Source organism: Anomaloglossus baeobatrachus, chromosome 5 (assembly GCF_048569485.1).
Source record: "Anomaloglossus baeobatrachus isolate aAnoBae1 chromosome 5, aAnoBae1.hap1, whole genome shotgun sequence".
NCBI lineage: Eukaryota > Metazoa > Chordata > Amphibia > Anura > Aromobatidae > Anomaloglossus > Anomaloglossus baeobatrachus.
This window is the reverse complement of record NC_134357.1, coordinates 109,405,897-109,429,577: the sequence shown is the minus strand read 5'-3', so window position 1 is coordinate 109,429,577 and position 23,681 is coordinate 109,405,897. Positions and strand designations below refer to the sequence as shown.

The following is a 23,681-nucleotide window of genomic DNA, read 5'->3' as shown; positions in this document are numbered from 1 at the left end:
TATGTAGTAGGTGTAATAATATTATTATTAGCAAACACCTCCAATTACAAATGTAGTATAGATCTCCTGATTCACTATGTCGCTTACCTCATGTTCAGGGCATTGCAGCACCTTAGGTATCCATGGTTATGTCCACTAGCAACTAACTGTGACTATGTGCCTGGTCGTAACCATAGATACCTAAGGTGCTGCAATGCCCTGCACATGAGGCAAGAACTATACTACATGTCTAATTGGAGGTTTTTGCTAATAATATTACACCCACTATATACACTACAGTTCAAAAGTTTGGGGTCACCCAGAAAATTTGTCTTTTCCAAGAAAAATAATAATCAAATGAGTTGCATAATGAATAGAAAATATAGTCCAGACATTGACTAGGTTAGAAATAATGATATTTACTTGAAATAATAATTTTTTCCTTCAAACTTTGCTTGCGGCACAGAATGCTCCCTTGCAGCAATTCCAGCTTTGCAGACCTTTGGCATTCTAGCTGTTAATTTGCTGAGGTAATCTGGAGATATTTCAGCCCATGCTTCCAGAAGCCTCTCCCACAAGTTGGATTGGCTTGATGGGCACTTTTTGCGTACCATACGGTCAAGCTGCTCCCACAACAGCTCAATAGGGTTGAGATCTGGTGACTGGGCTGGTCACTTCATTACAGATAGAATACCAGCTACTGATTCTTCCCTAAATAGTTCATGCATAATTTGGAGGTGTGTTTTGGGTCATTGTCCTGTTGTAGGATGAAATGGTCTCCAAACAAGCGCTGTCCACTGGGTATGGCATGGCGTTGCAAAATGGAGCGATAGCCTTCCTTATTCAAAATCCATTTTACCTTGTACAAATAACCCATTTTACCAGCACCAAAGCAACCCCAGACTATCACATTACCTCCACCATGCTTGACAGATGGCATCAGGCACTCTTCCAGCTTCTTTTCAGTAGTTCTGCATCTCACAAATGTTCTTCTGTGTGATCCAAACACCTCAAACGTTCATTTGTCTGTCCATAACACTTTTTTCCAATCTTCCTCTATCCAATGTCTGTGTTCTTTAGCCCATATTATTTTTTTTTTTTTTTTAGCCAGTCTCAGATATGGCTTTTTCTTTGCCACTCTGCCCTCAAGGCCAGTAACCCGGCATCGCCTCATCACTGTGGACGTTGACACTGGTGTGTTGCGAGTACTATTTAATGAAGCTGCCAGTTGAGGACCTGTGAGGCGTTGATTTCTCAATCTAGAGACTCTAATGTACTTGTCTTGTTGCTCAGTTGTGCAGCGGGGGCTCCCACTTCTCTTTCTACTCTGGTTAGAGCCTGTTTGTGCTCTCTTCTGAAGGGAGTAGTACACGCACCGTTGTAGGAAATCTTCTGGCCATTTTGAGAGTTTAATGGAACCAACAAATGTAATGCTCCAGATTCTCAGTTAGCTCAAAGGAAGGTCAGTTTTATAGCTTCTCTAAATCAGCAAAACTGTTTTCAGCTGTGCTAACATACTTGCACAAGGGTCTTCAAGGGATTTCTAAACATCCATTAGCCTTCTAACACAGTTAGCAAACAGAATGTACCATTAGAACACTGGAGTGGTGGTTGATGGAAATGGGCCTCCATACACCTATGTAGATATTGCAATCAAAATCAGACGTTTGCAGCTAGAATAGTCATTCACCACATTTAGAATGTATAGAGTGTATTTCTGTTTAATTTAATGTTAGCTTCAATGAAAAAAAAAAAAGTGCTTTTCTTTCAAAAATAAGGAAACATCTAAGTGACCCTAAACTTTTGAACTGTAGTGTATTAGGATAGGATCTTGAAGATGGGAATACCTCTTTAAGTTACAGACACAAAGAATCCTAAATTATAATGTCCTCATGACAAACCTCGATCTACCGTATATCCCAGTGGTCCTCATCGGGTCAATATGCTTTGCATTTTTATTTGGACACCGAACAAAGTGAAGGTCAGGCCTTAAAGAGATAGTCTGTCCACTTCCATTGAAAAGATTGAAAAGCTCTCCTTGTGGAATCATTAGGTAACAGCAGATACACCACTCAATCTACTCAGTAACAGACCCTTTAAAATAAGTTGGCAAACAAAAATTAAGAATAATGATAGTTATTACTCTTCCACTCATATGAATGCAACCAATATTTTCCAGATATGTGGAAAATCCCTCTGAGGCCCTGTGCGCACAGTGAAGTTTTTGATGCGTTTTTTGGTGCAGTTTTGGGTGCAGTTTGTTGCCCTAAACTGCATGCATTAGCTTCCCCAGCAAAGTCTGTGAGAATTCAGAAAGACTGTGCGCATGTTGCTTCTTTTTTCCTTGCAGTTTTGGTTACAGAAAAAAGAAGCAGCATATCAATTCTTTATGCGTTTGTGACCTGCGTTTCTCCATTGAATATAGTGAAAAAAACGCATAGACAAAAATGCATGTGTTTTTTTAATGTGTTTTTTCGGCCAGAGGGTGCGCTTTTCGCTCAAGAAACAAAACTGCAGTGTGCGCACATGGCCTAAAAGAGTGAAGACAAAAAATATGTTGTTGTGGTGAAAATAAAGGGAAACATAGAAGTAACCACAAATTTATGATTATTAAAGGTATCTGTACATATCAGATTATTGCCAAACCCATTAATATCAATGGAACCAGCTAATAACTATGGGGGTGAGGGGGATAACACAGTTTGGGCTGTTAGATTTCAAAGCTCCTTATCTTTTTGTACGGATTGAAGATCCCCTGTCCGGAGAATCCCTTTCTCCTACTCAGAATATATGCACTCTTCTTCAAGCCGAGTGTGTAAGATTACTTAAAAGGAGGAAAGTGAGGGAAGGACAAACGAGAGTTTAGCCGATGGCTATGTAATGTGTATGACAAGGTTAAGAAGGGATTCCTGTGCTGCATGACATCCATGGATTGGGTGGGATATACGCAGTCCATCAGGCTGGCAGTGTCTCTAAGATTCTGGCATGGGATATTACATTTTGCCATGAGGAGCATCATTTTAGGCTGTAGCAGAAAAAAGCCATTTATGAACGTATCTGATACTACAGCCTGGACCATTGCTGTAATGCCTAAGCCACATGGTATGAAAATCGGTGCGAGTGGAGTGCGATAAAAAAAACTAAATTAAAAAAAAAACGCATTACACTCGGACCAATATTAGCCCGTGTGTCAGCGCAGCACGAGTGATTTTCTCAGCCCTAATCGGACCATCGCAGCATGCTGCGGGTGTAATGCGAGACTCTTTCTCTCGCACCCATTCAAGTGTATGGGGAGAGAGAAAGATCGCACTGCACTCGCAGTACACCGGTATACCACGAGTGCAGAGCGAGAATGGCAATAGCCGGCTACGGAGGAGAGAGGGAGATAAATCCCTCTCGCCCCTCCGCAGCACCAGCCCGCCCCCCGCAGCCGAGGTCCGCTCGCACAGTCGGACCTCAGTCGCAGGGACACTTGCATGACACTCGGCTCTGCTGTACTGTCAGCGTTAACCTAGTGTCATGCAATGGGATCGCAGTAATCCCTGTGTGGCTCCAGCCCAATTTTATATATGGGGCACTGTAAGGTCGGCTGACTAACAAAGTATTTACATTGAGGTGGAAATGTCAAACCTTTCCAATCCACAGGTGGACATTTGTGGCAAATTCCCATCACAGTCCACAACTAAGGGTGAACAAACCATTGGTGCAACATGGGCATCCGCCCAAGAGGGCCACTTCAGTAAGAGTCCGCTCCTGGAATAGTCCCTGCTCGACATTTTGCAATAGTAGGATCCATGGTGTCAGCTTTGAACCACACATTAAGGCATTTTTTTGTACTTTTTTTCTGCATTTTTTTAAGCTAAAGTCAGGAATGGATTGGAAAGAATTGGGAAATATAAGGGAAAAATCTAATACTTTTTTCCTGGATCCAGCCTGATACAGCATTTCCTTGACCTTCATCATGTTCCTTTACTTCTGAGCACAAGTGTAGTAAATTAATAAGTAGGGACTTTATAGCTGTAAGTAAATGTCAAATAGTCTGTTAGCTCTTGGCCACTTACGTATAAAGTCTACAGAGAGCTATTCACTTCTTCTATAATTGCATTGCATGTCCCTGCTGCCAACAAAATTACCAATACTTAAACTTCAAAGTCGTCCTTTTACTTGAAGGCCAAGATTCAGTTTAACCGGTTTGCTGCAATTACTGTCAAAACCATTTGTGATAATCTTTAAATCTGAGCAGTGAACAGATATGTTTGGACTGCGGCTTACTATCGATTGGCACAACTGCTGGCCGGGAGCGCTGACTCTGGATCCAGGAGGCTGATAAAAAAGGCTTTTCCTGAAGATTTTACTCATGAATCATTCAGTACAGATGATGTCCAGGACACTACATTGTAGGCCTGTGCTTAGGACCATCAAAGGATGATCGAAGACGTCCCACCGATCAGCAGAATGGAGACCAGGCACAGTGACACAAAGGTGGCTTTGCCTGATACTACAATTTGGTCAGTTCAAGTGAATGGGAAGAATGCGGGTGAGCCGGTAACAGTACCACTGACAAGATCAGGCACTGCTGTGAGGGACCATGGATCGTGACCAAGCACCATTGCCCTTTGGTTCTATTGATCATGTATGGAGAGATATCAGTAGATCCCCACAGATCATATAATAATGAGATGTTATCAGAATAACTTGGAAAGACCCTTTAGATGTTTTGTGCAGATATTCTTTAGACATATGCAAATGTTACTTCTTTTTAGCTTTTTAATGGTTTTCTTAATTAAGATTTCAGGCATACCGTAATTGACTGAAAAGGACATTGTCTGCACATACCCTAAAGGGGTTTTCTGGTTTTAGAATACCACCGTCACCAGGCACAAAAAAATATCTGAGCTTTATTCACCTTCTCTGGATCCAGCAGAGAGTCTACACCATGCTGCAGGCAATCAGTGGCTCTGCCTTAGTTGATGGCACAAGATCCTGAGCTCACTGATTGGCTTCAGCACTGCCCACATTCCATTACAACTTAAGTCAGTAAGAAATGCAGCAAGCAGTGGCAGAGACTCAGCGATGGACCTGGGGAAAGCGAATGAAGAACTCAATGCAACCTGCAGCTGCGAACAAGATTTCCAAAACTAAAAAACCCTTTACGTAATAATACTAATAGCTATAAAAAAAAATGTAAAGCAAAGCACGGGACACCAAATCACAGGGGTAACAGATTACTACATAAAGTCAAAGCTTCGGAGGAAATCGTCATATGATGCACTATGCTTTAAGGGTGCTTTACACGAGACGATGGATCGTGCGATGCAGCGTCGGGGTCATGGTTTTCGTGACGCACATCCGGCATCATACACGACGTCGTCTCGTGTGAAACCTCTGAGCGACGGAGTAACGCTCACTAATCGTGAGTCGTTTCATAATATCGTTTATTTTTACTTGTGCCGGTTGTTCATCGTTCCCGAGGCAACACACGTCGCTCCGTGTGACACCACGGGAGCGATGAACTCTGCTAACCTGCGTCCCACGGCTCCCGCCGGCTATGCGGAAGGAAGGAGGTGGGCGAGATGTTTACATCCCGCTCATCTCCGCCCCTCCGCTTCTATTGGCCGGCGACTGTGTGACGTCGCTGTGACGCCGAACGTCCCTCCCCATTCAGGATGTGGATGTTTGCCGCCCACAGCGAGGTCGCTCAGCAGGTAAGTATGTGTGATGGGGGTTTCACGACTTTGTGCGACACGGGCAGCGATTTGCCCGTGACGCACAAACGACGGGGGCGGGTACGATCGATTGTGAAATCGCACAATTGGTCGTCCCGTGTAAAGCAGGCTTTACCCACACGTATACACCCTCCGTACAGCCGAGATGACAAAAATACATCCCGGAGAGTGACTGACTCAAGAAGACGAGCACATTGCTGCACACAAGCCTGCATGTCGAGTGATGGCAGACAGAACCATATATTCCACTTCTCGCTTAATAAACCTACGTCATGCCTGACATTTTATATAATCGTTGAAGGCATCAGACATGTAAAACAAAAAATGGAACTTGGCATATGGAGAATTCATTGCGAACAAAGGCAAATTAGAATGGACACATGATTATGACAGCACAGTCATACTTGCCAAGTGATGCATTGGGCATGACAAAGTGTTTGTGTGAGTCTAATTCAAGACCTTAGAGGTGCAGGATGCAAAGAATAAACCAGGGTAAAGGGAACAAATGGCATAAAATTACAGCTTGACAACGACGCCTCCTGCTGTTCACAAGTGAAGTTAATGTCTGCCGAGACATGGCATCCCATCTTGAATGGTGGCCCTCAGGTCATTGAGGTTCTGGTGTACAGAGTTACGAGCCTTTACACGGCGATTTAGCTGATCCCATAGGTATCTATGGGATTCAAGTCTGGAGAAAGTGCAGACCACTATTTGAGAAATCTCAGTCTTCATCATTCGTTCCCTGATGATGCGACCTCGATGAGCTGAAGCATTGTCACCCATGAAAATGAAATTAGGCCGGTGTTATTCATGCAGTGGCACAATGACTGGATTAATGATATTATTCAAGTAGCTGGGGCTTGTCCCTGCACCATTCACACAGTGTAGAGCAGTTATTCAGTTATTAGAGTATTGACTAGACACCTGTCCACACTAACACCACCAAAGCCTCATCTGGTTTCAACAGTTGCTAAAGTATAGTGCTCTCAACGTCCCCAACATTCTTGGTTGCCATCGTTTCTGAATCAACTTTCATCTGTAAACAGCACTGAGGTTCATTGGTCCCTCATCCAGCAAGATGAAGATGTCTGTGCCAGGTGGTGTGGTTAGGTACCCTTGCAGGTCGTCTAGCAAGCAGAGCACGCTGATGTAAACTGTTTCAAATGGTCTGACATGACTTCACCTTTAAAATGTGCCTGGATTTATGTGGCATTGATCATCCGATTCCAAGGGTATTGGTTCACAATAAAGCAATCACCACCAGTGTCGGATGTGGCCAAAAGACCACCACTTCAATGCTTTTCTGTGACTCTTCCAGTCTCTCAGTTTCAACCAGCTGATGACACTCTGTGACACTAAGCTCAGTGGCCACTTACGTCCAAGATAATCCTGCTTGGTCTCATGATGTCAAAATGTTAAACAGCATGAACTGTTTAAATAGCAATTCTAATTGAAGCCTGAAATTTATTGGGAGATTCAAAAATGAAAACACCTGTTGTGAATTTTGCCATTAAGTTCCTTGTTAGAGAACAGCAAAAAGTACAGAAATATTGAACAGTTGGACATGTGGATTCATAAGTTTACATGTAGGTCATATTAACTTCACCTGACAAAATTAATGTGCATTTTGGAATCATCCTAAATTTCACCCGAAAGCCAAATATCTCTAACTTTGTGAGTAGTGTATGTCACCCATCCTGGGCCCCTTCTGGCACACATGTCCCTTATCCTCGTATGCATGTCCCCCATCCTGCACCTCTAACTGGCATATATGTCCCACATTTTGGGCCTCTTCTTGGTATATGTCCCCCGTCCTTGGCTACTTCCTGGTATATGTCCCCCATCCTAGTATATATGTTCCCCATTCTAGGCCCCTTCCTGGAATATATGTCCTCAATCCTGGCATATATGTCCCACATCTTGGGCCCCTTCTTCGTATGTCTCCCATCCAGAGCTTCTTCCTGGTATATGTCTCCCATCCTGGTATATATGTTCCCCATTCTAGGCCCCTTCCTGGAATATATGTCCTCCACCATGGGCCCCTTCCTGGTATATATTACCTTCGTGCTGCCACTGTTCTTGAACGCATAAAAGAAACAAAAAAAAAAATAAACAAAAAAACCCACATTTCTCACCTTCCTTCACTTCATGATGCAAACTCTTCTGTAGCCGGTGCAGAGACTGGCAGCTGACAGCGTGTCTGCTATAGGCAACACCTCACCTCACTACCATACAATGCCAATGCTTCTAATGGGCCGAAGCACGGGGGGGCCCGGTCACTTGGGAGCACCCTTTAAGATCATGATTATTACCTCCTTGGTTGTGAGGTTGCTAGAGATTTTTTAAAACCTTATTCTTGTGCAACTGAATAAACAAGCCATCAGTCAGGAGGACCTCTGTACCAACACTTTCTCTCTGGACAATCCCAGCTCAATGAAATCATGACCCAATTAAAATAAAAACAATGGATTCTCACCTAAGGGAGCCATTCCAGCTATGTTGATGCAGAATTACCAGAGGATGACGTTACATTATTGCATCACATGTTGGCTGCAGCCAATGAAAGTCTGCTGTCTTTACTATTACAACAAAGCAGACATCTGTCCGGATTGGATATGGATGAGCTGTAGCCAAACAGCAGCCACTTATCGGCTGCAGTCGGCACATGATACAATAAAGGTCACCCCACGGAAATAGCATCGCCAACATAGCTGGAATGTGAGAGTCCGTTGTTGTCATTTTATTTGGGATCCTGAATTGATTAGGCTGGGGTTATCCAGTATTAAGGCCGCTTTACACACTGTGATTTCGCTAGCGAGATCGCTACCGTGCATGCCCACCCCCATCGGTTGTGCGTCACGGGAAAATCGCTGCCCGTGGCGCACAACATCACTCGGACCCATCACACTACTTACCTGCCTAGCGACGTCCCTGTGACCGGCGAACCGCCTCCTTTCTAAGGGGGCGGTTTGTTCGGCGTCACAGCAACGTCACTAAGCGGCAGTCCAATAGAAACGGAGGGGCGGAGATGGGCGGGGCGAACAACCCACCTCCTTCATTCCTCATTGCGTGCAGCCGCAGGTATGATGTGGTTCCTCGTTCCTGTGGTGTCACACATAGCGATGTGTGCTGCCGCAGGAACAACAAACAACATCGTACTTGCAGCAGCAACGATATTTGGGAATACAGCAGCATGTCAACGAGCAACGATATGGTGAGTATTATCGCTCGTTAATGGTCGCTCCTGCGCGTCACACGCAACGACGTCGCTAACGGGGCCGGATGTGCGTCACGAATTCCGTGACCCCAACGACATCTCTTTAGCGATGTCGTTGCGTGTAAAGCGTCCTTTAGATAACCCCTTTCAGTGTAGTCAGGAATGTCAGGCTTCAAACTTGAACATTTTGTGGAGTTTTAGATAACTTTCATTTTATAACCTGTGCTCAACAATTAATGGTGAAATGTTAGAGTGTTCACATATGAGGCCAGCTTTCCATAACAACGTAGGATAGTGTCTCCTAACTTAGGAATACTCAAGAATACAACAAGACTATTTGGCAAAATAAGATTTGGTTGTGGAATCGTAGTGAACTCACTGGAAATCCTTTAGAGTTTTGTTCCGTACTGGGATGAAAGGTTCAGGCAGGATTGGGGCTCTCATCTCGGCAGGTAGCGTATCAATGGAGATTCGCTGCTTTTGTCGAACATCAAGGCATATGGGTGGAAGGTCTCTTACTGAAAGAAAAGAAGGTTCCTTTAGACATTTAAGCTTAAATAATGTTGTAGATTATGATCTTACATTTAGGAAAACTGTAAAATATCAATTACACCAATTTATTTTCCTAACTGGCCACGAGTGACTGTTGTCGATGGCAGAACCAGCCGGTCAAACTTAATTCTGCTCAACATTAAGTGATGAAATTAAGTCTCCGCACTGATACCGATAATACTAGAAGCTCCAACGTAACATGTAGCAGCCAATCAACACAATATAATTTACTACTTTTTATAAAGGTTATAAGAAGCTGTAAATCACACAGCAGCTAGTAACTATAGTATACATAGATGTACAATGATCAGCACTTATAAAGATCTCTCCTAGGCCGCGTTCTCAAGTCCAGTATTTGGTCAGCTTTTTACCACAGTATTTGTAACCAAGCAAAAACCAGGAGTGGGTAAAAATACAGAAGTGGAGCCCGTGTTTCTATTATACTTTTCCTCTGTTCCATTCTGGATTTTGGTATACATATACTGAGGTAAAATACTGACCAAATACTGAACACATGAACGCGGCCCTAAAGCCTCTATCCGTGTTGTGATTTCTTTCTCAAGCACAATCCCGCTCATTGTTTGTCCTAATCCTGCTTTTTCCTTCTCATTCATCTACTCTTTTGTCTTGTTCTCTCTTCTTTCTTGCTCACCTTCTTTCTGCCTTTCCCTACATTCTTCTTGACATCCGTGGAACTAACCTGCGTCTAGGAATCAGGTTTACGCATCTACACAAGTCCAGTGCACACTGCGCCCAAGCAGACAGCCATGATTCATACACGGAGTTGCCGGTTAGTTTCATTTGGTTTCTAGACCTCTTGCTGTCTCAGTCTGCGGGCTGGACATGAACAGCTAAATGGCCAGTTGTGGCCCGCAGACTGGGATTTGCTCTGGTCTAATCCATACTATATATCACGGTTGGACAACTTCTAAGAGACAGAAAGGCAAAGCACCAAGAAATCTACTGCTGGCATCCAAGGGTCAAAGGCAGTTTTCCCCATGTACGTTTGTAGATACACAGGGCTTAGGGGTACTTTGCACGCTGCTACATCGCTAGCCGATGCTTGCGATGCCGAGTGCGATAGTACCCACCCCCGTCGCACATGCGCTATCTTGTGATAGCTGCCGTAGCATTATCGCTACCGAACATTATCGCTACGGCAGCTTTACACACACATACCTGCCCTGCGACGTCGCCGGCGACCCGCCTTCTTCCTAAGGGGCGGGTCGTGCCCCGCGTCACAGCGACGTCACACGGCCAATAGAAGCGGAGGGGCGGAGATGAGCGGAACGTAAACATCCCGCCCACCTCCTTCTTCCGCATAGCCGGTGGAGGCAGGTAAGGAGATGTTCCTCGCTCCTGCGGCTTTACACACAGCGATGTGTGCTGCCGCAGGAACGAGGAACAAGATCGTGTCTCCTATTGGTGTGACATTATGAAAATGTCCGACACTACACAGATCACTGATTTACAACGCTTTTGCGAATGTTTATCGGCGCATCTAGGCTTTACACGTTGCGACGTCGTTACCGGCGCCGGATGTGCGTCACTTTCAATGTGACCCTGACGATATCGCAGTAGCGATGTCACAGCGTGCAAAGTACCCCTTAGAACTACCATGCAAGACAAATTTCATAGAAAATCACCAGTTTCATTGAGAATTAGTTTTGTTGTAGTTGTACTGGGTTTTCCTTTGTCTTCCTGGCCACCATATCCAATAGGACCACTTCCTTTAATTCAGTGCTACTTAAAGACAAGCCCTCAAGGCCCACCAACAGATCTGGTTTTCAGGATTTCCTTAGTATTGCAAAGGTGATATAAGTATTCCTTGTGCAATACTGTGAAAATCCTGAAAACATGATCTGTTAGTGGGCCTTGAGGACTGGAGTTGAGAAACACTGCTAATTTATACAGACCATCGCACAGCGGCCCATAAAGAGCATGGTCCATAAACTACTCTGAAGCAATAGGATTTTGGGCTTTTAAAAAAGCTGACAGGCCATAAAAATACTCTGATAACCACTTAGAATATCATATATTAAAGAAGAAAAAAAATAAAATGAAATAAAAAAAAAAGCCACGTTTGCCTTAATCCCTCGCCACTCCAATTCTGACACTTTTCTGTCCCCTGCGATCTCTCTACTTCCATGGACCTATTCAACAAAGTATGATTTAGCCGTCACAAAACTAGATGGCACATGATCAGCTATGGAGACGTACAGAGACAGGCAAAGGACTGCAGAGGTGGGGAGTTACTGACAATAAGTAGAACTTACTTTTTTAAAAATCTTATAAAAAATGTTTTTAGATCATTCAAAGCAATTATGTTTTTATGGCCGGACAACCCCACAAAGGAGGCTGCACATTCCCTGCTCTAGCTTATTCCTCAGAACAAGGTCAGCCTAGTTCACGAATTGTGAATTATTTCTATGATCCACCAGCGAAGTAATAATATGGAATTAATTTGCATACAAATAGATGGATTCATTATTAAAAGTGCTTAAAAAAGCCAAAATGAGAGCCCCATACTGGGTAGATTATGCTAACTCAACCACAATTTATTTTGTCATGAAAGCGTGGCTATAATTAAAGACAGTACAATGCCTAATTAACTTCTAAAATTGGATTTAAAACAACTAAAATAGTTGAATGAATTTAAACGTGCAAAGACCATAACCCAGCCCAGAATGAATGAATGAATGAATGAATGAATGAGATTCTTTAAAAGCCAGTATAAAGGATTAACAGATTAGTGGCGATCGACATACATGAGATCCTAGAGGACATCAGAATGCCACAATTTTTGTGACTGGGAAGAAATGGGGATAATATAGACATATGTCGCGGGCGGGGAGGGAGCCGTCGCTGCTGCGCTCTCGCTGGCGCTCGGGTCCGGCACTGCGGCTGCTGCTGCTCGGTGGCTCGAGCGGTGGGCCGGATCCGGGAACTCGAGCGGCGCTCCTCGCCTGTGAGTGAAAGGGGTGGTTTGGTTTGGGGATTTGGTCCGTGACGCCACCCACGGGTTGTGGTGAGGTTGGACACCACCGCTGCTGTTGACGGGGATCCCGGGAGCGATGGCAGGGAGCAGCTGGGATGTTGTTTTCTCCTACGTGGGTAGGGGGTTGGTGGTCCCGGGGCCCGCTTGGACTGCGCAGTGCGGTGCCGGACGGCACGGTAGTACTCACTCAGCCACAAATGGATGCAAGTCTCCGGTAAAATAAACGGCTGGATGGACAGGTCCCGCAGCCAGCTGCTGTGGTTTCTCCCGGACGGGTGGTGGTGGCTGCCTTTCCCTGCACCTTTTGTGTATCTTCGGTCCCGATTGCTTCCCACCGGTAACCTGCTCCCCAGCGTGGATATGTGCCGGAGGAGCCCTTTTGCCCGCAGGCTATGGCCCTGGGAACTCTAGCTGTGGCGGTAGCTGTATTTCCCTTGTGCTGTTTGGACGGTTGCCTTCAAATCGGGTCTTGGCTGTTTGGAAACCCCTGGGGTTCCGGTCACGAACGGATTTGACCTGTTTAACGGCAACTCCAAGCCTGGTCGGGGTCCGCAGGCCCTGCCGGTTTGTGCTGGCTTCACTTCGCTCCCCGGTTCGGTACCGGCGGGCCACCGCCCATCCCCGGTCCTACGGTTCCGCGTTGATCTGCCTCTCCTGCAGACGGCCACCACCGTCTGCCAACCTTGCTCTAGGTGCCCGGGCCATGTACCCGAACACGGTCAGTTTGCTCCTCCACTGCTACTTCACTCCTTCTCACTTTCACTTCCCTAACTGCACTGACTTCCTTTCCCGCCTCCAGGCCTGTGAACTCCTCGGTGGGTGGGGCCAACCGCCTGGCTCCACCCCACCTGGTGTGGACATCAGCCCCTGGAGGGAGGCAACAAGGATTTGTGTCTGACTGATGTGCCTATATCGGGGTGGGGATGTTGTGTTGTAGTCCCTGTGACGACCTGGCTAGTCCAGGGCGCCACACATACAATAACCGTCTAGTGAACCTTACAATGCCATCTCTGACAGTTTCTATACTTGTTGCGATTTTTGTTTCCCCAATCATCCTGTTCACTGCCTGTTGTTGAGTGTAATCCGTCTCTGGATATTTGTCCCTCTGCTTTCCATTATGTTTAGCTGCATACAGGCATAACAGCAAGGACGTTTATTTCAAGGCATGCAAGCCATTGGGCAACGACATGCCAAAGCTATTGAACAGCACCCAAAGAATTTGGTATATTCATATTATTCCATTTCCCAGCATGCTCGGACATTGCATGTGGAAAGGTAATGGATGCATGATGGACAGTACAAATGCAAACGTAATCATACAATGTCCAGACTGGCATGAGTGTCCATTTTATTCAAACAAGAGGATCCATACATAAGAGACGTTGGTCGTCATTTGGTTGGGTCAGCAAATGTACCACTAGGGATATACCATATTTCTCCCATTCAAATATCCCTGCAAATAAGGCAGACAAATTGATTTTTTGTTTTCTGCCTTAGTTATTCCTACTTTTCACATAAAAAAAAAAATCTACACACACACACTATATAGATTATAATATTTTATACACACTAATATATATATATATATATATATATCATAAATTTAGACTCATCTAATGGTCAAGGTAATGACTAAAAATTGCAAAGTGTTCTATGTATCCAAAATTAAGCCAGGAATCACTCCAAGGGTCTGCCAATTAGAAATGCCCCTGCTTGCTATCCACTGCCTGTTGCTCAGTGTAATCCATCTGTATCTGCAGAAACAGAATATCAAGTTACAGGAATTAAGGGAACATCGGATATTTGTCTCTATGAATTGTTTGTTCCAGCTCCTATCATACTGGCAAGCTGATACAGTGCACAGATCAGGATTCCCAGCTGATTCTGGACATTATTAGAGACTATGTGCACCAAAAGCAGTTTCCCCTTGTTGGGGTGATGATGGCAGAATGACTATGCCTTTATTCTGGCACACTTGACTATGAATGGTTTCCTTCTAATTGGTACACATTAGTATTTATTAATCCCCAGTACAGATGGTCACAAGCATTTTTCACGTACTGAGCGTGGAGCTGTGAGGCCGAGTGGGAGATCATGATGGTGAATATAGACTGTTCCGAATTTGTGAATGAAAACAGTATATGAAAACGGGAAGCCGACAGCCACCGAGTATAAAGAATGAATCACGCAAACCCACACACTCCCAGCCATCAGAGCCATTGATTTCACAGAAAGCCTCCCCTCTGTTTTCACAGCAAGAAATTGGAAAAACATCACATGGACATGGATTAAACTAAAAGTTATAAAAAGATTTTGGAGTAAACACCGGATTTTTTTTAACCTTGTCCAACTTGCCTCTTTTGTAACAAGAAAGGCTAATGTGGAGAAGATGGAAATGTTAAAAATACAAGTGGCGAAGCTGCACTTACGTATATGTTCTATGTGAGTCTAATAAAAGTCCTGTATTTTCCCCTCGATGCTTCGGAGCTGCTGAGTCAGGACTTATATAACAGAGATGAAAGAGATTACCCAGCAGAGTCGCATATTACGGCCATCTGCAAACAGCACTATCCACAATGCTTTCCTGCGTCCCAGATCTACAATTAGATTTGTGACCTTTAGAAAACATTAGCAATGCAGGTTTTGCTAACAGACGGCAATAATTGCAGTCACAGATTTCCTATTAAAATATCCAGTGAAAGATTCTTTTTAAATTTACTTGCACCACCTCCAGTTTGGTGTTGACCCACTGATTGTGGAACAGTTTTTCTTTTTTTTTTGTGCCCCACCGTTCCAAAGTTATGCCCCCGGAACTAAAGGTGCAAAATTGTCCCTGCAGTCAACTGGGCGTGTACCACAGGACTACTCTTTCTCCAGTGACCAATCAAAACATGGCCGCACCCACAGAAAAGTTCTGTGGTACACGCCCACATAGTTGAAGGGAAACTCTACAACATTATTTCCAGGGGCCATAACATTGGAACAGAGAAACAAAGAAGAAAAAGAAAAACTGTATCAGAATCAGTGGATCAGCGCCAACAAACTAGAGACAATACTCAGCTTAAATTAAAAACTCAGTAAAACGTCCTGTTTAAAGGGTTCTGTTTGACCACTAAAATTGAGGATCAGAGTAAAGAGCTGATTACACTGTGCACATATCGTACTCATCAGTATTGGAAAGATCATAAGAATAAAAGTAGAATTAATCAACAATTTTTGTGGGATTTGTAAATGTTGCTGGCAGTAGTATTCCATGGGACATCAACAATAAAGCTCTATACCCATCCACGATTTATATATATATAAATATATAAATATATATATAAAATGAAAAAGTAGCAAAAATAGACAGTAAAAAAAAAATTTGAATTGTAAAGCGCTGCGGAATATGTTGGCGCTATAGAAATAAAGATTATTATTATTATAAAAAGGTTTCAGGTAAATTAGATTCTGTCATGCTGGGTGTGAGGAGAGAAATCCAGCAAGTGGACTCCTGGGAATAAAGGAGGCTGAAACACAGAGAGGGGGGGTAACCAAGGGGCTCCTGCGCTGACCCTGACACTGGGGGGCCCTGCGTTAGCCGTCAAAGCACAGGTACCTCTAAGGTTAGGAGATGTGGCCGCCAATGTGCCCCTGTCTCCTAGCCAGACCCTAGGACTAAATCCCACCACCCACCAATCCACGGAGAGAAAAACAAACACAAAAATAAACAGCAAAAGGGGAAAAAGGAAAAACAACAACTTATCTTGAGAGGGAATCTTCAGAATATACAGCAACAGTAGTCTGAAGCCATATGCACTCCCGAGCAAGCAACTTCTCCAAGTGAAGAGTGTAACCCGCACTGGAGGAGTTAGAGGCCCCACGTTATAAAGGCCCTTAATTACCAGCTGGAGGAAAGGCTCCTCCAATCCGGCAATGAAACAGAAAAAAACCTAAATCAAGCCCTTAAAAAGGGACAGCGTCCATTAATGTCTGGACGATCCCCGGGCCCTTCTGCACCTGGTCCCAGCAGCAGCACCTGAAGGTCCAGACACATCCGTGACAGATTCCATGCGGAAACATTTTATTGTATTATACTTAAAGGGAATCTGTGACCAGGTTTTTACCACCCAATCTTAGAGCAGCATAATGTAGGGGCAGAAACCCCGATTCCAGTGATGTGTCACTTACTGGGCTGCTCAGTGTATCTTTGATAAAATCACTGTTTAATCAGCAGTAGATCATCATTAGCGGACTACTTGGCGTGTTGCAGGTAGTCCAGCATATTTACGAGCTCCATATAACTGCTAATTTGCAGCAGACAAAACAGTGATTTTATCAAAATGACAGCAAACAGCCCAGTAAGTGACACATTGCTGGAATCAGGATCTCTGCCCTTACGTTGTGCTACTCTTAAGATTAGGTGACAAAAACCTGGTGACAGATTCCCTTTAAGTGGATCAATAAGAGTCAGACCCATTCAGAAACCCTGCAGAAAAGCAAATTATTGGGAATGACCTGCAGTACCAAGCATAGCCACATTTAGAGAGCTAGCGCTGTGCCGGAATAAAAGACTGCTGCCCTCCAGGCTCTGCTGATCATTGGAGATCGAGGGTGTCTTGAACAGCAGGGAGCAATGCGTTTTGGAGATGGATTAATTACCTAGTCACTTAGGCCTATAGATCTGTATTAAGGATTTCTTTACAAATTATATTTGTCACCTATTCACAAGATACTATAGATTCTGAATGTTCGATCAAAGGGGTACCACCATGCATCCTTTACTGGTAAGTATAACTGGGGCCATGAGTTTACAGCTCCTTTTCACTGTAGCAGAGGATGAACATGCACACAGCTACTCCATGTAAAGAAGCGGTCCTTTTTTAATTTTTCCTTCTCTACTGGCTTCAGAGATGGAAGAAAAAAAAAAATAAAAGAAAAAAAAAGTACTGCCTTTCCATCAATGCTACAGTATTTGTTGCTGAGCTGCAGCGGTGACATCACATCAACATTGCTGCAGCAAATTTAAAAGCTCATCAGCAATTCTGATTGGCTGCAGTAATTAGGATTACTGTTGATGTGATATCACCACTGTAGTCAAAAAAGAAAGACGTCTCTGAGCCTAAAGGCCATTTCACACATAACGAGATCGCTAACGACATCGTTGCTACATCAGTTTCTGTGACGAAACAACGACTTCACCAGCGATGTCATTATGTTTGACACGTACCAACGATCCGCCCCCTGCTGTGAGGTCGCTGCTGAATGTCCTGGGCCATTTTTGGCTCGTTGGAGTCCTGTGGGCAGGATGGATCTGTATGTTTAACACCTACCAACGATCTCGTTAACGACCTAGATGAGAACTTAAAGTGTGAAACGTAGGTGTGTAGTTGCGTCACCTTTTCCGTGCCCCCTCTGCACCGATTGGTTGGCGCTGAGAACAGTACTGCGTTCTGATTGGGTATCACTTCATGCTTTGTTCCTTTTTGAGCCTTTCTTTGAGGATAGAACCTGCGACTACACCCGGATTAATTCGTACTTTGTTCCCGATTGCTTGCTCGCTTTTCGGATCGAAGCTGAAGTCGCAGGTTCTATCCTCAAAGCAAGGCTCAAAAAGGGACAAAGGATGAAGCGATACAAAGTTGCCTTCTAGGCCGGCCGCCTAATCAGAACGCAGTAGTAGCCACCAATCGGAGCAGAGGGGTGTGGAAAAGGCGACGCATATGCACGCCTACGTGGCTTACAGCGTCAAACACTACGCCCCTATTTGAGGTGGGAATCGTTACATAGCTGCTGTGTGACAGGGTCCCAACGACCAACGAGATCGTTATACAGGTCACTGCATCGTTACTAAAGTCATTGGGAAAAGGACTGTGTGACATCTCGCCAACGACTTAACAACGATCCGGAAACTGTGATGTAGTAACGATCTCGTTATGTGTGACTGGACCTTAAGTGATAATAAAAGGATAAAAGAACAAACTTCTTTAAAAAGTCTATTGTGCTGATGGGAACTGTATGTAAAATGTCCATCTCAAGAATATTGTCACATATGCCATATGGTGTCATCTTTTCTGTGAAAAGTGGTGCAAAAAAAATTAGCCACTTTTGGTATTTTTCAAGTCAGATTCGGCTATCAGAAATGCTACTCCCACTTCAAACGGAGTCAAAAAATTTTGGGGAAGCACATGCCACTGAAAAAGTGCCCAATTTATTTAGTGGCGTACACTTCTTAATGATTTTGGCGCATCGTACTCAAGTGAGCCCTTCAATAACAGTGAAGTGCGCAACACCAGACCTAATGAATCGGCCCCTATCTCTCTAATTTGCAAACGAGTCTGAGGTAGAAGATGACTGCCAGAATGTGTACCATGCACTAAACACACAAAAATGGCTTCTTGCTCATTTCACATTTATTAGCACAGAAAAAAGCAGGAGGAGGAAATTATACAGCAGTACTGAGTAGTGTAGATGTGTATCCAGCCCTGGGCTAAGCTATCTACAATCTGCATGAATGGTTTCTCTTGTCCTTCTCCCTGCCCTCTGCAGAGTATATTAGGAGGTGTAACCTGCCACCTTACTTTGCTGGTATACCACCTTGTCTTGAGTGAGACAGATTGAGGTGGATTTTTTCTTAGACTGAATGACTACTCCGGGAAGCAGGTTAGAAGGGGCTCATAAGTGTATTATATCCTCTTGTACTATTAAAGAGATTGTCCACTACTTTGACACTAAGTGCATCAGTGTAGGCCATGCTTAGGTCATCAATGTCTGATCGGCCAGGGTCAGACACCCGCCACCTCTGCCGATCAGCTGTTCTTGATGCCGACGGCGGCAGTTCTGGAGCTGCTCAGTCTTCTGACAATGGCCGCAGCCAGTTACTGAAGTACACGGCCGTGGCCGTTATCAGAAGATAGAGCAGCTCCAGAACTGAGCATTTCCTGAAGTCGGCACCGGTAGGGTGCCGGTGTCGGATCCCGGCCTATCAGACAATAATGACCTATCTGGCTAAGCCATCAATGTTGAAGTGTGGACAACCTCTTTAATTTATGCAGAGTTTATTGGAAGTACAATTCCAATTTAAAGAGAACCGACCAGCAGAGTTTTTATATATAAAGTAAAGCCAGTGCTATACTGGTGCTAGGATGCTGAACGTAAGCATAGCTTTTGTTCAGAGATTGGATGTTTTATTTCAGAAAAATGTTCAAGTAAAGTTCCAGCAATGCACTGCTATTTGATTGACAGGTGCAACAGGAAGGGAATATGTGGGTCGGGTCTTGCTATATATTCCCATCCCTGTCTGCTTGCACCGAAATTAACGTCTATGACGGCGACAAGGGGAGGAAGACCAGGCATGGAGACCTGGATGGGAATCGATAGCAAGACCTGACCCACATATTCCTGTTGCAGCTGTCAATCAAACAGCAGGGCATTGCTTTACTTTACTTGCACATATTTGTGAAAAAAAAACCCATCCAATCTCAGTACAAAAGCTATGCTTACATTCAGTATCCTAGCCCCAGTACAGCACTGCCTTTACTTTATATATGAAAATCCTGATGGTTGGTTCCCTTTAAAAGATGACTCTTCACAAGTACAAGTTCTGCACCAAAAAGCTAAGTGTCCATACAGAAAAAAGATGGTGCCTCTCAGCAAGTGTGAAAATACACTAATGGACATCCGTGTCATCGCCTCTCCCTGCAGTGATCTCTTTCAGTCAGTAGTTCATTAGTTGGTGCCTAAATTCTTTCTTCTAGTAAATCTCTCATCAAGTCATTAAAGCCCTGTAAGTGCTGCAAACTGGCAGACATGACACACTAGCATCTGCTGTACACTCTATACCAGCACCTGAGAAATCTCACAACATGTCTAGATCAAATTGCTAATCACGATACAGTTCGGTCCAGAAATATTTGGGCGGTGACTAGATCTTCGTATTTTGGGCTCTACAGGCCACTATTTTTTTTTTTATTTAAAATGAAACAACCGAGATGCACCTGAAGTGTACACTTTCAGGTTTAATTAAAAGGGTTATACAAAAATATCCTATAAAACATTTAGGAATTGCAGCCATTTTCCTACAAAGCCTCATTTTCAGGGGCTCGCAAGTAATTGGACAAATTTATTCTAACATAAATAAAATGTTCATTTTTAATTCTCCGTAGAGAATCCTCTGCAGGCAATGACTGCTCAAAGTCTGAAAGACAGACATTACCAAACACTGGGTTTCGCCCTTTGTCATGCTTTGCCGGCCTTTATGCAGCTGACTTCAGTTGTTGCTTGTTAGTGGGCCTTTCTGAGTTAAGTTTTGTCTTAAGCATGTAAAATGCAGCTAGATGGGGGTTCAGATCTTGTGACTTGACTCAGCCATTCAAGAATATTCCTCTTTGCCTTAAAAAAGTCCTGTGTTGCTTTTGCAGTATATTTTGGATCACTGTCCATCTGGACTGTGAAGCGCCATCCAATCAACCTTGCTGCATTTGGTGGAATCTGAGCAGAACATATTGCCCTGTACTCTTCAGAATTAATCCAGCTGCTTCTGTCTTCAGTCACATCAATAAGCACTAGCAACCCAAGGCCATTGGAAGCCATGCATGCCCGGCCAATCACACTGCCTCCACCATGTTTTACAGTGAATGTGGTGTGGTGTGGTGTGCTTCGGATCAGAAGCGGTTACAAGATTTCTCCATACCTTCTTCTTCCATTACTCTGTTGAGAGCTCCTTTGACCGCATGTTATGGGTTCACAACAGCTTCTAAATGCAAATGTCACACCTGGAATCAGCTCCAGACCAACTGCTTAATTGATGGAGTAATGAGGGAATAGCCTATGCAGACCATTAAGGAGCTTTTGAGAGAAATGTTCAATTACTTTTGGTCCCCTGAAAAAGAAGCAGCTACATTAAAGAGCTGTAATTCCTAAACCCTTACTCCAATTAGGATGTGAATACCTTCAAATTAAAAGCTGGGAGCATGAACTTAAAAACGCATATTGAACTGTATAACTATATATGGAATATGTTTAAAACTGATAAAATGTCAAAATTAGCGTCACCGCCCAAATATTTCTGGACCTAACTGTAGAGCTTGGAACAGGTGCCGCTAGCGTAGGACCAGACATGACAGGCGTTTGGAAGTAGGAGACTAGGTAAGGGTTAACTGGTGGTTTTGCGTATCCACTAGAGGGTTTGTTAGAGGGCACGGGTTAGAGCAGACCTGGGCAAGGGGCGGTCCGCGGGCCACATCTGGTCCGCCTACTCTCTGTGACCGGCCCGCCTGGCTCAGGGCGTCCTTGCTGGCTGATCAGTGATGAGGGTAATCTGACCTATTGTCCGGAGCTCCAGGCTCCGGGAGACCCGTGGTTAGAATGCCCTCATCACACGCTGCGTGCCGGGCAGGGAACAGAGGACAGATCCTGCAGCACCTCACAGTGCAGGCAGCGTAACGCAGGAATCTGTCCTCTGTTCCCTGCCCGGCAAATTTCTCTGTGACACACACGCGCGCCCTGATGTCGTCGGTACGGCGCGCATGTGTGTCATTTGAAAAGTTCCCGCCCGGCAGGAGAAGAAGCTGCAGAAGCCAGGGCCCGTACGGAGAGAAGCAGCGGCGGGACCCCTCCAAGAATACTAGCGGCGGGGGCCCGTACAAGAGAAGAAGCATCTCAGCCGGGGCCCCTCCAAGAACAGCAGCAGCGGGGCCCGTACAAGAACAGCAGCGTCAGGGGCCCGTAAAAGAACAGCAGCGGCGGGGGCCCGTACAAGAACAGCAGCGGTGGGGGCCCCTACAAGAGAAGAAGCATCTCGGCGGGGGCCCGTACGGAGGTACCTGAGGAGGGAGAGGTGAGTAATAACCTGAGGGGACAATGGGGGGAGGGGGGGTTTAACTGGTGAGTAATATTTGGGTGTAGTGATGTAGTATATGGGAATGTAGTTTTACAGGTGTAGTATATAGGGGCCTAGCGATGTATATGGGGATGTAGTGATGTATATTACATGTGCAGTATATAGGAGTGTAGTGATGTATATTACATGTGCAGTATATAGGAGTGTAGTGATGTATATTACAGGTGTAGTATATAGGAGTGTAGTGATGTATATTACAGGTGTAGTATATAGGAGTGTAGTGATGTATATTACAGTTGTAGTATATAGGAGTGTAGTGATGTATATTACAGGTGTAGTATATAGGAGTGTAGTGATGTACCGTATTTTTCAGACCATAAGACGCACTTTTTTTCCCCCAGCGTGCAGTGACCACGTGGACCCACTCATTTAATATGCATGCCCATTCCCCGCCCATCATCCCTCAGCGCTGAAGCAGGCAATGACAGGTAGGCGGGATGATGGGCGGGGGATAAACAGCCGGCCCACATGATCACCCCTGGCAACTACGGCCTGGAGTGATCATGTGCGGCTGTCCTGCGCATCATCATCAGTGCGGGGGGCAGTGAATCAGTGTACAGTACTCACTGTTCCCCTGCAGCATCGCTTGTCCTCCCGTCTGTGTCAGCGGCAGCGACGCTGAGTGGAGCCGTCCCCGTTACCCTGCTGCATCGCGATCATCTCCTGTGTCTGTGCCGCCGGCTGGGTGGAGACTAGCGGTGCGCACAGCGATGACGTCATTGCTGTGTGCATGTGTCCACACGCAGCCACCGGCACAGACACAGGAGATGATCGCAATGCTGCAAGGGAACGGCGACGGCTCCACTCAGCGGCGCTGCCGCTGACACAGACGGGAGGACGAGCGATGCTGCAGGGAGTGAGGTAAGGAGAGTATGAACATTTATTTTTTTTTATGTGCCACAGGATGCGGCCATACACCAGGATGGGGGTATATTATGAGCAGGATGGGGTCATATGAGCAGGATGGGGGTCATATGAGCAGGATGGGGGTCATATGAGCAGGATGGGGGTCATATGAGCAGGATGGGGGTCATATGAGCAGGATGGGGGTCATATGAGCAGGATGGGGGTCATATGAGCAGGATGGGGGTCATATGAGCAGGATGGGGGTCATATGAGCAGGATGGGGGTCATATGAGCAGGATGGGGGTCATATGAGCAGGATGGGGGTCATATGAGCAGGATGGGGGTCATATGAGCAGGATGGGGGTCATATGAGCAGGATGGGGGTCATATGAGCAGGATGGGGGTCATATGAGCAGGATGGGGTCATATGAGCAGGATGGGGTCATATGAGCAGGATGGGGTCATATGAGCAGGATGGGGTCA

At 45.0% G+C, this 23,681-nt stretch overlaps 1 protein-coding gene across 1 annotated transcript in view; it reads right to left on the bottom strand.

Moving 5' to 3' along the window:
- The window catches only part of HECTD2 (HECT domain E3 ubiquitin protein ligase 2), a 156,857-nt gene that overhangs the window by 90,968 nt on the left and 42,208 nt on the right, over positions 1 to 23,681 (bottom strand). The window contains exon 3 of the mRNA XM_075348757.1: positions 9,302 to 9,440. Within this exon, the coding sequence (XP_075204872.1) occupies positions 9,302 to 9,440 (139 nt within the window). The remainder of the gene's footprint in view (positions 1 to 9,301; positions 9,441 to 23,681) is intronic.